The 13,916-nt window shown below is 59.6% G+C and overlaps 2 protein-coding genes across 3 annotated transcripts; one reads left to right on the top strand and one right to left on the bottom strand.

The window, feature by feature from the left end:
* Positions 1-683: 683 nt before the first annotated feature.
* CCDC8 (coiled-coil domain containing 8) lies at positions 684-3,298 on the top strand. Of its 2 annotated transcripts, XM_057492979.1 has the most exons (2): positions 684-2,344; positions 2,393-3,298. In XM_057492979.1, the coding sequence occupies exons 1-2, from the start codon at positions 1,445-1,447 to the stop codon at positions 2,855-2,857; spliced, it is 1,365 nt and encodes a 454-aa protein (XP_057348962.1). In that variant the 5' UTR covers positions 684-1,444; the 3' UTR covers positions 2,858-3,298. The 2 variants fall into 2 exon arrangements, with proteins under 2 accessions (XP_057348962.1, XP_036741556.2); XM_036885661.2 differs by having other exon boundaries at positions 685-3,298.
* A 5,942-nt stretch (positions 3,299-9,240) lies between these two features.
* PNMA8B (PNMA family member 8B) lies at positions 9,241-13,184 on the bottom strand. Its single transcript, XM_036885660.2, has one exon. It carries the CDS (start codon positions 11,667-11,669, stop codon positions 9,777-9,779), a length of 1,893 nt encoding a protein of 630 aa, XP_036741555.2. The 5' UTR covers positions 11,670-13,184; the 3' UTR covers positions 9,241-9,776.
* Between the last annotated feature and the right edge of the window lie 732 nt (positions 13,185-13,916).

Raw genomic sequence — 13,916 nt, 5'->3', positions numbered from 1 at the left:
ACTTCCTGACTGTGTGACCTTGAGCAAGTGATTTCATATCCTCAGCTATAAAATGGGAATGTTCATATTTCCTGTCTCCTGATGTTAGGATTTCATGAGTTAATTCATAGAAAGCACTTAGACTGGTGCTTTCTAAGTTCATGCCAAGTGCTCCATAAAACTTGACTATCCTTCAGCCACATTTTTCATAGCTGCATAATATTTCACTGTAAGAACCATACCACTGATGGACAATCAGGTCACTCATTCACTCAAAAATATTTAATGAGCACCTACTGGGTGCCAAGCCCCATGCTAGGGGTCCGTGCAACAAGACCCTGGTATCAGCTTCTCCATTTGCATGTATAGGTATATAGGTGGGCACTGCTGGTACCAAAAGTCGCATGGTTTCAAAATGGTAATACATAGCGCCAGTGGCTTTCTGAAGGACTGCCTGCTCCGTCAGCATGCTCACCTCCGTGGCTTGGCTGGAAACCGCACGTTTGGGATGGCAGGTTTGGGAACGTCTGCGTTTCTCTGGGAAAGGTGATGACGTGGGCGCGTGCGGGCTTTCTGCTGGGAAGCAAGGGCCTCAGCAAGGTCGGAGCGCGGCCCCACCCCTGGGTGGGCGGGGGGAGGGCGCCCTGAAGGGAGTGGACAGCCCCCCTGTCAGTCTTCGGAGTTGCGGGGTGTAAAATGAGAAGGGGGAAGGTGGGCCTCACCCTGGGGGAGGGCGAGGAGGAACTTCCTGCCCCCGCGAGCTCCGAGGCTCTGAGCGCGCGGCTGGGAGGCGGAGGCGCGTCAAGGTCAGCCTGGACTGGGGCGGCAGCCTGCCTGGGGGCGGGAGACCCTCCTGGGGGACTGGGCTGCGGCCTCCAAGCGCCTCGGCCATATTGAAAAGACACGGCTGAAGCGCCTTTGTCTGCAAAGTCCTCTCTCAAGTTCCCAGCGCGTCCCTGCTGTGTGCTGGCAGCCCGCACGCCACAGTCTGGAGCCCGGACACCACGTTTGCAGCTTGCCGTGGGCTTTTAGCGTCAGATTGACCTTACCCCGGCTCACGTAAGCATCCGGGCAATTGATTCCCACCAGCCCTTGGGGGGGGCCGGATTTGGTCAACACTGGACTTGTTGCAGGAGGAGAAACTGGGTTTCTGGGGAGGTGAGACTCTGGTCAGTCCTGCTGGAACCCCACCTGCACCCCCAAGACTCAAGGGTACTTGTAGTTTGGGCTCATTGCCCACACTTCAGATTTCACCCTGGAGATCTTGAAGACCCTCGAGAAAAGCCATGTTGGGGGCTGGTTTCCCTGGGGCTTCCTCCCATCCCCCGACTGTCTGATCCTCTGGAGCGTCCCAGATGTCTGCAAAGATGTGGATTTGGACGTCCTCGTGGAAGCCTTGAAGCCCGTGGGGACCTTTAAGAAGATCGGCAAGGTGTTCCGCAGGGAGGAGGACTCCACGGTGGGGATGCTGCAGATCGGGGAGGATGTCGACTACTTGCTCATCCCCCGGGAGGTCAGACTGGCGGGAGGCGTCTGGAGGGTCATTTCCAAGCCCGCCACCAAGGAGGCGGAATTTCGGGAGCGCCTGGCCCAGTTTCTGGAGGAAGAAGGCCGCACTCTGGAAGACGTGGCCCGCATCATTGAGAAGAGCACTCCGCACCCACCCCAGCCCCCCAAAAAGTCCAAGGAGCCCCGTGTGAGGAGGAGAGTCCCGCAGCTGGTGACCCCTCCCCCCAGGCTGGTCGTGGGCACCTATGACAGCAGCAATGCCAGTGACAGTGAATTCAGCGACTTCGAGACCTCCAGACACAAGGGTAGTAAGGGCCACAAAGGCTCCAGGCGCGGCAAGAGAGTGCGCAAAATGCCCGTCAGCTACCTGGGCAGCAAATTCCTTGGCAGCGACCTGGAGAGCGAGGATGATGAGGAACTGGTAGAGGCCTTCCTCCGGCGAGGGGAGAAGCAGCCCAGTGCACCACCTGCCCGCCGCCGGGTGAACCTGCCAGTGCCCATGTTTGAGGACAACCCCAGGCCCCAGCTGTCGAAGGCGGACAGGTGGCGAGAGTATGTCAGCCAGGTGTCCTGGGGCAAGCTGAAGCAGAGGGTGAGGGGTTGGGCACCAAGGTCCAGCCCTGGGGTGGGCGAGGCCCGGCAGGCCTCTACCAGGGTGGAGAGGGATGGGCCATCGGTGCCAGGCAGCGTCAGCCGGGCGGGTAATGTGGGGAACACTGGAGATGGACGGGTGCCTGAGACCTCCCCCAGACGGTGGAGGCCCAAGATCAACTGGGCCTCCTTCAGGCGTCACAGAAGGGAGGAAACAGCACCCACAGCCCAGGGGGCAGAGGCTGCAGATAATCAGAGGGCAGAGGCTGCAGATGACCAGGGGACAGAGGCTGTGGATAATCCGAGGGCAGAGGCTGTGGCTAATCCGAGGGCGGAGGCCAGGGCTGTCCACAGGGCAGAGGCCAGGGCTGTCTGCAGGGCAGAGGCTGCAGATAATCAGAGGGCAGAGGCTCCAGTTGTCCAGGGAGCAGAGGCTGCATCTGAGGGGGCGGAGGTCATAGCTGCTCAGGGGGTAGAGGCTGCACATAATCAGAGGGCAGAGGCCCCGGCTGTCCAGGAAGCTGAAGCCTCGGCTGCCCGGGGGGGCACCAGGGCAACCCCAGGAGCTAGGGCCCGAAAACAGGTCAAGACAGTGAGGTTCCAAACCCCTGGACGCTTTTCATGGTTTCACAAGCGCCGGAGAGCCTTCTGGCATGCTCCGCGGCTGCCAGTCCTGCCCAAGAGAGTCCCCAGGGCAGGCGAGGCCAGGAGCCTCAGGGTGCTGAGGGCTGAGGCCAGAGCAGAAGTGGAACAGGAAGAGCAAGAAGACCAGCTGTGAGGTGAGGGCAGGGGGACCACGGAGCAGCCAGCGATCCGCCACTCGGGGAGCATCCCCCCCCTCACTTGGACGAAGGTGTTCTTTCTGCCTCCACGCTTGAAAAGGAGTTGGAGTGCGTGTCAGGCGGTGCCCCTCACATCTCCACCACCCCTCTTCCCTTTCGTGTTGAATTGTATCTTTCATGTATTGATTTTTTACATACAGACTCTTTCTCGTAACCCAGTGAATGTAAAGAAAGAAATCCATGCAGTGGGGTCGCCTCACCGTGATTTTAACTAAGATGCAGCTCGAGGTGCTCAGCTTGAAAAAGGGAGACAGAGGAGCAGTTTTCCTCTCCCCCTTTCCCTTCTCCCTTTCTCCTGCACACTCAACACTGACCGCCTCCTTGAACTTAAAAAGAGAGCACACGCCAACATAAGAATAAAAATGTTTACAAATTTACTTCTTGGCTTTTGACTTGGCAACTCAACAAGGCTCGGGGTGATTTTGTCACAGCTCATATCCCTCTGCTCTTACCCTTCGTGATGGTGACCTGTGTTTACATCACTTGGCGATCCTCCCTCGCCCCTGGGTTCTGCCAGCTCAGAAGGTCCGAGGCCTGCGGTTTACACACTTCACCCACCTTGGTTACGAGGTACAGAAGAATCATCTGGGCAATGTGTCCAAAAGGCAGATTCTGGGGCTCTTCGTCCCAGAGCCGTGGATTTGCTACAGCTGGCTGTGCAGCCCAGGAATCTGTTTTGGTCAAGCCCCGAACACCTCTTGGGGCAACTTGGCCACTGGGCTCATTGAAAAGTCATTGCAATAGTAACAGGCTGAACTGCGGGGCTGTGGTGCAGAAGGGTATAGTGTGCTGAGACTGACATTTATAATTGGGAGAGACTGGGTTGCTAAGGCCCAGAGCTAGGGGACATTTCTGTATTGTCTTGTGTCTTCCACCTCACCCCCACCAGTGAAAAACAGCCAGCTCCCACACCCCAGCCTCCCGGAAGGCAGGAGGAAAGGGTGTTGGTGGGGGAGGGAGGGGGGAGGGCCCGCTCTGTCCTGACCCTAGCTGCGGTCCTGGGTTGTTTCTCAGTTTCCTCTGTGAGTAGAAGAATTGTCTCCCTCCCTCCCCTGCCCTGGAAGTGGTCACTGCTGCTGCTTTCTGCTGTAAGATGCTAAGAGCCCTTTTGTGCTTGATGTACTCATAGCTCAGAGCCCCTTGGGGTGTGGAAGGAAGACAAGGTGTGGGTCCCCACTGTGGGGATGGACTTTTCAGGGGGCAAGGGAATAACCAGGCTGGGTGGGGCCCTGAGTGGCCAGAGAGCACGCAGTGCCAGGTTGGAGGTGGCACTGCCCGTGGCTGCTGCCCCTCTGGGAGAACAGTGGCCTCATGACCAAGGGGAGCTGGCCTGTTTGGGCTGGAAGGAGAGGAGACGATGAGAGACACCCAGAGAGACTGAGAGACTTTGGGCAAATCTCTCCCCCTTGCTGACTCAGTCTGTCCCTCCTGTCCCCAGAGTCCCAGGCGTGAGCATCCAGCACGGCCCAGGAGGTGGGAGGCCCCTGGGACAATCTGAGATGGCACAAGACTTCCAGTATTCTGTTCAGGCCAAGGGGGTTTCCCAGGGGACCTGCAGGGCCCAGTCCTCAAGTGCAGCCATTGGTGTCTCTGCACTGTGATTTCAAGCATGCCAGGGTTTTCAGGGAGGAAGCCCAGAAAAACCCGACTTTTGTCTCCAAACCAGCCTTTGTCTGGACAGGCCCAGCTGCCCCTAACTGTCCCCAAGGAAAAACAGTGAAACAGACTTAGAGGCGCCACCCTGCAACCAGTGGGGACTTTCTGGGTCCACCATCCCAGGCCCCGTGGTGGTGTGACAGGAAGAGGAGGCTATTAGGGGGACAAGGTGAGGAGGTATTTGGAGTTGGGTAGCCTGGCTCACCCCAGCACCACCTCTCAGAAGCTGTGTGACCTCAGGCTGTTTTTTTAACTTCTCTGTGCCTCCCATTAAACATAAGAGCGCTTTCCTCCCAGGATTGCTGAGGATTGGAGAAGATGTGATGTGTTACTGCTCAGATCAGCCCCAGCAGACATCATCTCGTCTTACTCCTTACATATCCGAGGAGGCCAACCCTTTAAAAGACATCTCAGCCTGATGGGGACCCTAGGGCAGCGGTTCCCAATCCTGGCTGCAGGGTGGAATGCCCTGGGAGTTCCTACGTGCCCGTGCCCAGCCTGCGCTCTCAGATTCTCATGGATCCACAGCCCTGAAATTCCAAGGGGGTTCCAGTGTGTACCCAGGGCTGAGAACCGCCACCCCAGAGCTCCAGGAGGTGGTTCAGGCCCTACAGGAGGAGTTCTTAAGCTGGTGGTGCATTAGAATCATTTGGGGGCCTTTCAAAACAGATCGCTATGTCCCCCAGCCACCCATTCCCGCCCCCAAGTGATTCCCTAGGTCTGGGGTGGGCCAAGAATATGCGTTTCTATCACGGTCCCAGGGGATAATAATGCTGCTGATCCCAGGACCTCACTGGACTAACCGCTGCCCTGCAGGAAGGTCCAGTTGCGGCAGCCTGGCTTCAAGGGCAGGTGGAGCTTCGGCGTCTGGGGGCGCTGGGCCAGGTTCTGTGCGCCCTGAGCTCTAGGGAAGAGCCGGTCGCTACTGGTCTTTCACGCGCGGTCCTGGGCGCCCCCTGGTGGGCACCGTGGGCGCCGCAGCGCCTGCGAGCTTTCTCCCAGCTGCTGAGTGGTGGGTGGCAGCCCTGCGAGCCTTGGATCTTCCTTCCCCCGGTAGTTCCAGGACCTGACCACACTCCCAGGAGTCTCTGAACCTGAGCCAGCCGAGGGGCTGGGGGTGGGCGGAGAGATCGGGTTCACCTTGACCTCGTGCTCCAGAAAGTTAGCGGTTATGCGGAGGCGGCCTGCAGGAGGACAAATACGGGTTGGGGCTCCTTCCTCGCCTCTCTGAGCCTCAGTTTCCTCCCCTAAACTTAATCCAACCTCAAAACCACGTAGAGACACACAATCAACCCAAATCTATTCACCACAGAGTCACCAACAGCCCGGAAGCCTGCAGCCTGGCACTGGAGGAGTCCGTGACGACCCGTGAATAACCCCCGTCCTCACGCCCCTGCCTCCGGGCCTTTGCAGCGCCTCAGGCACCCCCCTGCCTCACCCCTTCCCTCCTCCGGGTCTTTGTTCAAATGTCACCTCAGTGGGGCTTCCAGAACGACCTGAAATAGGGGGTGGTGGCCGAGCGGTCAGCACTGTTGAAGGCAGTGTCTGGGGCTTTCCTGGGGAGCCTGGCGCCTGTCTCCCCCAGCGAAACCCCGGAAGGTCTGCACTTGTCCGTCCTGCTCCTGCCGCAGCGCCTGGCTACGTGTCCTTCGCGGCCCTCACGGCCCCTCCCGCCGCCTCCAGGACGCCCCTTCGTCCCCCAGGAGCCGCGCTCCGGCCGCCCCCTCGGCTCCTCCCGCCTGGCGCCCTTCCAGTGCCTTCCTCGCCGGGCGCACCCGGGGCCCAGTTCTCCAGGCCCGCGTGGTCCATTCCGCCCGTCAGTCATCCGACAACCAGAAGCTGAGCAGCCACCGCGCGCGGGCCGTGCAGGCGCGGGGGACGCGACGGGGTTGCGGGGCGGGAAGGGCTCTGCCGGCGGCCACCCCGCGCTCACCCGCCCGCGGCCGCGTGGGACCCCGGCCTCAGCCACTGCCGGTCCCCTGCCCGCTGCGCTGCCGGCCCGCGGGCCCTGGCGGCAGGCGGCAAGAGGGAGAAGGGGGCGCATCTGGGGGCTGCTCGGGCTGCGGTGGCCGCAACAGCGACGGGAGCCAAGGGCTCGGGAACTCGGCTCCGCTGGTGGAACCGCTTCGGCGCGGCGACCCGGGCTCTGGGCGGCAGTGTTCCCCGGAGCGGGAGCAGCTGGTGGCATTTCTGATCCTGGGCACCTGGCCTCCCCTTTTTGCCCTTTGCCTGAGTACCCGTCCCACCAACGCCCTCTATTAACCCCCCTGACAAATACAGCCTTGTGTTATTTAGAAACATAGACGTGTGGCAGGTGGACATCAGACCTCAGACTTAAAGGGGGCACATGGGGAAGGGTCACAACTGAACAGGGTGTTCGCGGAAGCTCTCAGGGGAGAGCCAGGTTTGAAGGAGACCCCCAGGAAGTGAGGCACAAACCAAGGCTAATATCCTAGGGAACTGCACTCCAGGCAGGGCCCCCATTCTCTGCACAGCAGGGAAACCTCGGTGGCTGAATCCCCCTGAGAGTTGGGGGGAGGGGAGGCGAGAACAGACCGTGGTGGAAATGTCCTGCATGCACTGGTTTGGCAGCCAGCGGCCACATGTGGCTCTTGAGCACCTGCACTGTGGCTGGTATGGCAGTGCAAATGGATGTTCAGTCTTATTTGGATTTAATTATATTTGGATTTAAATTGCCCCCTTGGGTTGCAGTGATTACCCTATGGGACAGAGCAGGTCTTGACCACTATAAGGATTTCAGCTTTGACCTGTGGAGACACATAAAACCTTTAAAGGCTTTGGGGAGACAGCTGATTGCATCAGACATCAGCTGTGAGTTCTAAGAGGAGCCCTCTGGCAGCCCTGTAGCCTTGTGTGAGATTGGAGCAGGCAGGGAGCAGGCACCCAGGTAGGAGTAGAAGCCCCTTGGTGTGGGTCCATGGCAGAGCCTTGGAGCAAGGGCTGGGGGTGGGGTCTCCAAGGTCAAGCATGGGATCTGGGGGCTGGGTATAGAGGGTTCCAGGGCACAGAGAAGGTGAAGGGTCCAGGTTGGCGGTATGGTGAGGTAGAGTTGGCTGGAGTCTAAAATGCGGGCTAGAGAATGGAGCAGATTCATAGTTGTGGGGAAGGAGTGTGATGTAGGGGTAATGGTTGGGGCCCCAGAAAGTGCAACTGGGTGGCCAGGAAAGGCCAACTGGTGGCAGGGACCCCAAGATGACTGGGTAGGAGACTGGTACAACTGGGTAGGAGACAGTTGAGGTTGGAGCTGGGGGCAGGGCAGGTAGGGCTAAGGCTAGGCAGAATTTATGTGGGCGGAGTGGGGGCCACAAGCACTGAAGAACCGGATGTCAGTCAGTGACAGGGTAGCCCCAGGGTGCTCTGGCTGAACATCAGCTGTGACCGTGACCATGGGGGAGCTGTTACTCAGCCTGGGACACTCCCCCCTCCTCCCCATCCCCCCTGCCACCACCACTTCCCAGAGTGCAAAGAGACCAGCCAGATGCTTAATTCACTTTATGAGGGATCCCAGGTAACAGAAGTGCTCAAGGACAGGAGCCCACATCTGGACAAGGAGAAGTTATGCCAGGCCCTGTCTGTGGAGGCAGCCAAGCTCCTGGGTCCCTCAACCCCCAGGGAGGAGAGGGCTTTCCGCCAGACCCAGGCCCATCCCTTTACCAGGGATGTCCTTGCAGCCCACAGGTGGCCACCTGTGAGCACCACCCAGAGCAGCTGCTTCTGCACCTGGGTACCCCAAAGACGGGCCTTGGACAGTCCAGCAGGGTGTGAGGACATGCCCAGACCCCTGTGCCTTCTTCCAGATGTGCAGGGAGGGCCCTCTGGACACAATGAGCCTGTCACCTCCTGGGGACAGGAACTTGGGCACAGGTACTCACAAGGACCCAGACAAGAGGACTGGGAGTGTCCAGTGGGGATCCCTATTGAGGAGAAACATTAAGATGGGCAGAGAGGGCTGAAGAACACGTCACGACTGGGACATTGACACGACACAGAAGCGTCTGCCCTGGGGACAGCAGGTGCTGACCCCACCAGGCCAGGTTACTGGGAAGTGGGGGCTCAAGGGCTGGGCTGCAGCTCCCTTCTGGGGACATTCCCTCCCCTCCCCTCCACTCTAAACACAGGACCCTGGGCAGCAACTTCACTGGCCCAGACCAGTCCCTACCCTTCGTGTGTCCTCTCAGTGTCCCCTCTGGTGTTTAATTCACCCAGGAGGTGAGCCAGGGACTCTCATATCTTAAGCCAGGGGCTGCAAAGCCAGCGTGGAGGGGCCAGTCAGCCCTTGGCAGAAGGGAGAGCCGATGGGACCATGGGGTTAGGGAAGGGTTAAGCCACAGGCCCGGGAGGCACTCTGTCCTGCACTGCCACGGAGAGAAGCCAGAAGTCCAGATTTGATGTGAACTGTCCCGAACTGAAAATATAAGCAAATAATTCAGATTTTTGGAAAACACTGCAATCTGAGTGGCAGACGGCCTGTGGAGAGCAGCAGGTGGCCCTGGCCTTTAGGAGCTGATTCATTTGCAGGGGCTGCCCCAGAAGCTGTGGGGCGGGGGTTGTGCTGGCCTCTGCCCCTTTCTTTCTTCATCTCCCTTCTCACTCGGTCCTGGTCTTAGGCCCCCACTCCTCCCACCCCCTCCTCCTCCTCTGCCCTCCCCTGCCCTAAGGCAGCCTCCTCAACCTCTCTGGCTTCTCTTTCTGGAATCACCTCCTCCCCCAGGGAGGGCGACTCAGCCTTAGAGCTCAGCTACACCCTGACACCCTACATCCTGGGTGGCCAAGCCTCCATCACATTGGGGTGGGGGACAGTGGCCTACAGATGCTGGCCAGGCCTCACGGGAGAGTCAGAAAGAACTCGCTGGCCCTGCTCGCCTCCCCCACATGCGCGACACCCTCGGACACACTTGCTAGGGTCCCAAGCCCACCGGTGACGTTGAGACACTGTCCCATAACCTGGGGCTGCTGCCTCCGGGGGTGCCCGTGTCTCTTTCTCCCACGAGGATCGCTCGCACCAACTACCAAGGAGGAACTGAAGGTAAAGGTGAGCCCAGCAGGACACCGCCTAGCCGCGCGGCAGAGCGTAGATGACACGGTGAAGCGGCGCCGCCTCTGCCAGAAGGGGCGCGGGGGGAGCGACGAGGGTGGGGCCACACTCGGCGGCGGCGGCCTCGCCGGCTCGGGGTTCTACTAGCGGCACTTGGGGGGCAGCCTCGTGCCGCGACGAGCCTTCTTCCCGCGGGCCGACTTGGAGCCGGTGGGCGGCTGACCCCTGGCCTCGCCGGCCTTGGCGTGGGCCCCGGCGCCCGCCTGCCCCTTCTTTTTCTTGTTTCCCGCTGCCTCCTCCTTGGCTTTCTTCTCGGGAGTGACGCCCCGCCCGCCGCGGCCGCGGCCGCCCCCTCGGGTTTTGCGGGACCCGGGAGGGGCTGGGGCCGCGGCCGCCGGACCCAGGGCCCTGGAGGCCGTGCGCGCCCGCTTGGCCCGGGGCTTCCTGGACTCTCGGTCCTCGGGCTCCGACTCCTCGCTCTCCGTGTCCTCGGACGCGTCCTCGGAGCCTTCCTCCGAAGCCCGCTCCGAATCCTCCTCCGATTCCGCGTTCTCGCTCGCAGCCAGGAGCGCCAAGACCTCCCCCAGGTTGCCTTTGGCGCACTTGAACTTCCCGCCTTCCCAGGCCTTTTCCTGCTCGTCCTTCATCACCTCCGCCACGTCCTGGGCAGCCAGCAGCGCCACGAGCTCCAGGAGGCCCCCCTCATCTGCCTCCTCGTCGCCCCAGCCTGCCAGGAGGCCACGCCGAGCCTTCTTCCCCCTGGCGGGGGTCTCGGGCTCGGCCAAGGTGGAAATGCATTCCAGCAGGTTCCCGTCGTCCCTGGCCTTCCTCAGGACCATGGCGTCCACCTGGCGGCCCGCCTCCTCCACCTTCACGCGGGTGCCCGACGTGTCCTTGGACATGACGGACAAGACCTCGGGAAGGGCATCCTTTTTGTCTTTATTGTCGCTCCACCCCAGTGACTCGATCACAGAAGCGATTTTCAGCATCTCCTCCCTAGCGGAGGGGTCGGAGGGGTCCGTATACGCCACAATGGCCACGAACTCGGGATTGTCCACCCCCTCTTTGTCTTGGTCCCCGGTTTCCTGGGACTCCCTCTCTGAAGCGTCGCTGTCCCTGGGCTCTTCGTCCGACGTGTCTCTCACAGCAAGCAGGGCCACTAAGTCGGGGACGCCACTCCCCTCTTCTTCGATGTTGAGACTGATCGACTCAGCCCCAGGGGGCTCTTTCTCCATCTCCTCCTTCTTGGCTTTGTCTGTCACTGTCACCAGGGCCAAGAACTCGCGGGGACCCTCCCCTTCCTCTGCTTCGCCCTGGAGCACCGACTTCTTAATGAGCTCCTTGGCGGCCGCCTGGAGCGTGGCGTACAGCGCGCTCTGATCGCCGTCGCCGCCCAGGTCCTCCTCGCTGATCTCCTCGATCACGATGCCCAGGCTCTCTTCCGAAGAGTCCTCGGACTCACGCCGCCCCGAGGTAGGCGGCCGCCCCCCTCGGCCCCTCTTCCTGCCCCTCTGGGTCAACCTGTTGCCTCTGGCTCTGCTTCTGCGACCCCGACGGCCCCTCCTGGCGTTCCTGGCGGCGCCGGGAGCGGGGCCAGCCTTCCTGGCCGCCGGCTCCGGCCCCTGGTCCCGGGTGTCCCAGGCGGGAGAGGTGGGCGTGTCCCCGAGGGCCCTGGTCACTGTGGCTTGCGCGGGCCTTTCATCTAGCAGCAAGCGCTTCATCTGCCTCAAGACTCTCGTGTCCTCGGCGCGGTCCCTGCACAGAACCCTCCAGACGCCGTCCTTGCCCGGGATCTCCCTGGGGATGGCGGCGTGATTAATGTCCTCCACGAACTCCACCAGGGCGGCCTTGGCCTTCTCGTCCCTCATGGCCCTCGTGTTCCGCAGCCTGAACGTGCCCAGGGGTAGGAAGGCCGGCTGAAGGACGGCTTCAATGGCCGCCTGCTCCAGGCCCTCCGGGATACCGGTGACCAGCAGGGCCCTGTGCATGTCCACGTCCAGCCCCCTGCACCAGTCCCGCAAAAGGCTCATGGCCATGGTGCAAATCCCACCCTGGAACAGCGGGCAGGGCGTGGAGTTCAGGTTCAAACGAATGTGGCCAGGCTCGGGGATTCGGGGCTCCAGCCGCCTCTGACCGGCTGACGCAGCGGCCTTTCCAGGGGCCCCCTCGCAGGGCTGTCCGAGATTCCGCAGGGGGCTTACGTGTCAGGCTTCGGAGATGCCGCAGGTCCCGCCGCTCCGCCCTTTGTCCCTGGCAGAGGCTTGAGGGACAGGCACCGGGCCAGGTGAGGGGCCGGGCGGCGCTGTCTGCGCCTGGGGCGGCGGGGGAGGAGAACCCGCAGACGCCGAGCTCCGGAGCGGTGTCGGGGCGCGCACCTTCTGCTCAATCAAATTCAGCAGTTCCGCAGAGACTCGGCGGCTCGGTGCGGCGCCTGCGCACACGGGCTCGCCCCTACCCCCAGCTAGGCCCGGTCTCCATGGTAACGCGGCCAGCAGGACCTCGGGTCCTCTTCACCCGGGTCGGAGGAAGAGGCTCTTAAAGGGCCAGAGGAAAGGAGGTCGCGTTGGGGTGGGGGGCGGTCCAATACCACCCACGGAGGTGAACCCCCAAAAAGGCCAAAATCACAAGGGGGCTATTACCTATTCATGGGACAGAAGCCTCGTTCGGGAGAGTCCAGGGTTCAGCCAGGGTGGCATGCCCCTCCACAGCGTACAGGTGGAATTCAGGACGTAGAGACCAAAATTCCGGGCTCTGGCCTCACACAGTGGGACCAGGACTCACGCTTGGGCAAGAAACGTTGTTCAAAGTTTATGGACCCCACTCTGTGGAAACACACTTCGTTGCCAAGAGGACACAGGCGTCACTTGGGGGGTGCCCAGGCCTTCTTCAGTGAGACCAGGCCTCGCTGGCTCTTGAGCATGCTCCTGTAATTGCAACGGCGCACCTGCACTTTGGGTGGTTTGTCTGTGTGTCCAATCATCAGTGAGATCAGACATGGATTCCGCAGGAAGGCATTTCCCCTGACTGGGACATGTGGATACCACAGCTCCTGTACACACACTTTTGCTTCACCATCCTTTGCCCCCTAGTCTGTGCAAATCAGGCCGGTGGACCAACTGTTGGGTTTGTACCTGCTTCCGCAGCTGTGACTCTGGGAGGTTCCTAGCTCCTCAGGGCCTCCAACCATCCATCTTCTCCTCTTACTTGCTTAAGTCCACATTTATTCATGAAAGGATAGGTGCAACAATCTGTCCCCTTGGTTCTGTTCTCTGGCTGCTCTGTCCCCCAGAGGTAGCCCCCATTCATTTCCTCTCCCGGTCGGGTGCAAGTGGGCAGAGTGAGTGGATGTATGGTGGTCCCTGAAGCCAGGAGAGAATTAGAGATTCAGAAATTTCCAGAAAAAGGCACAGCATCCAAGAAACTGAGGCCCCTGGGCATTGCAGAAGCTCCAGGGCAGAGGATCAGCATAGGCCTTGAGCCCTGTGAGCAGAACATCCAATGCACACCAGCCAGGCAGGGTATTGAGGACGCCAAGATGTCCTGCCTAGTTTCTCTTTGGTATTTGCCCTGGAGTCATTGTCCATGCTTGGACCAACATGTGACATGATTGGCTTAACCACTGCCTCCAAGGTTTCCATGGAAACAGCTGGAAGAAAAGGGCATACAAAATGTTTTGCAAAATTCTTCTACCTCCCTGTGTTTGAGGGAAAAAAAGTGAGTCTGCTTGATAACTGATAGTAGTGCTACTGGAGCAGGGGTTCTCAAAGTGTGGCCCAGGGACCCCTAGGGGTCCCCAGGGACATTTTAGGGGGTCCATGAGATTATAATTTACCTAAGAATCTAAGCTATTATTTGCCTTTTTCAGTCTCATTCTCTCCGGAGAGTTGAGTGGAACTTTCCGGAGGCTACATGGAGTGCCATATTGCCACTGACTGAATGCAGAAGCAGTTATGAGCATCCAGCCATCTTCTGTTGAATCAGACGTGAAGGAGATTTGCAAAAACATAAAACAATGTCACACTTCCTGTGAATTTGTTTTGTTTTAGAGAATATAGCTATTTTTAAATATATATATATATGTCATTTATGTCAACATGTAACATGTTTGTTAATGAATAAGTCGAAATTCCTCATATAGTAAATACCAACAGAACCCACATAAACAAAAGCTTTTTGGGGGTCCTTGATTATTTTTAATAATTTAAGAGGTCCTGAGACCAAACAGTTTGAGCTGTGTTAGCGATTACAATGCAATGTTCTTTGGGGTCCCCAAGTAAGAAAAA

This window comes from Manis pentadactyla, chromosome 15, assembly GCF_030020395.1.
Source record: "Manis pentadactyla isolate mManPen7 chromosome 15, mManPen7.hap1, whole genome shotgun sequence".
Taxonomy (NCBI): domain Eukaryota; kingdom Metazoa; phylum Chordata; class Mammalia; order Pholidota; family Manidae; genus Manis; species Manis pentadactyla.
The sequence above is the reverse complement of the archived record's forward strand: the minus strand, read 5'-3'. Positions and strand labels throughout refer to the sequence as shown.

What these genes read in the sequence shown, in the direction of transcription:
- CCDC8 (XM_036885661.2), top strand. Translation starts at nt 1,445, where the DNA reads ATGCTGCAGATCGGGGAGGATGTCGACTACTTGCTCATCCCCCGGGAG.
- PNMA8B (XM_036885660.2), bottom strand. Translation starts at nt 11,669, where the DNA reads ATGGCCATGAGCCTTTTGCGGGACTGGTGCAGGGGGCTGGACGTGGAC.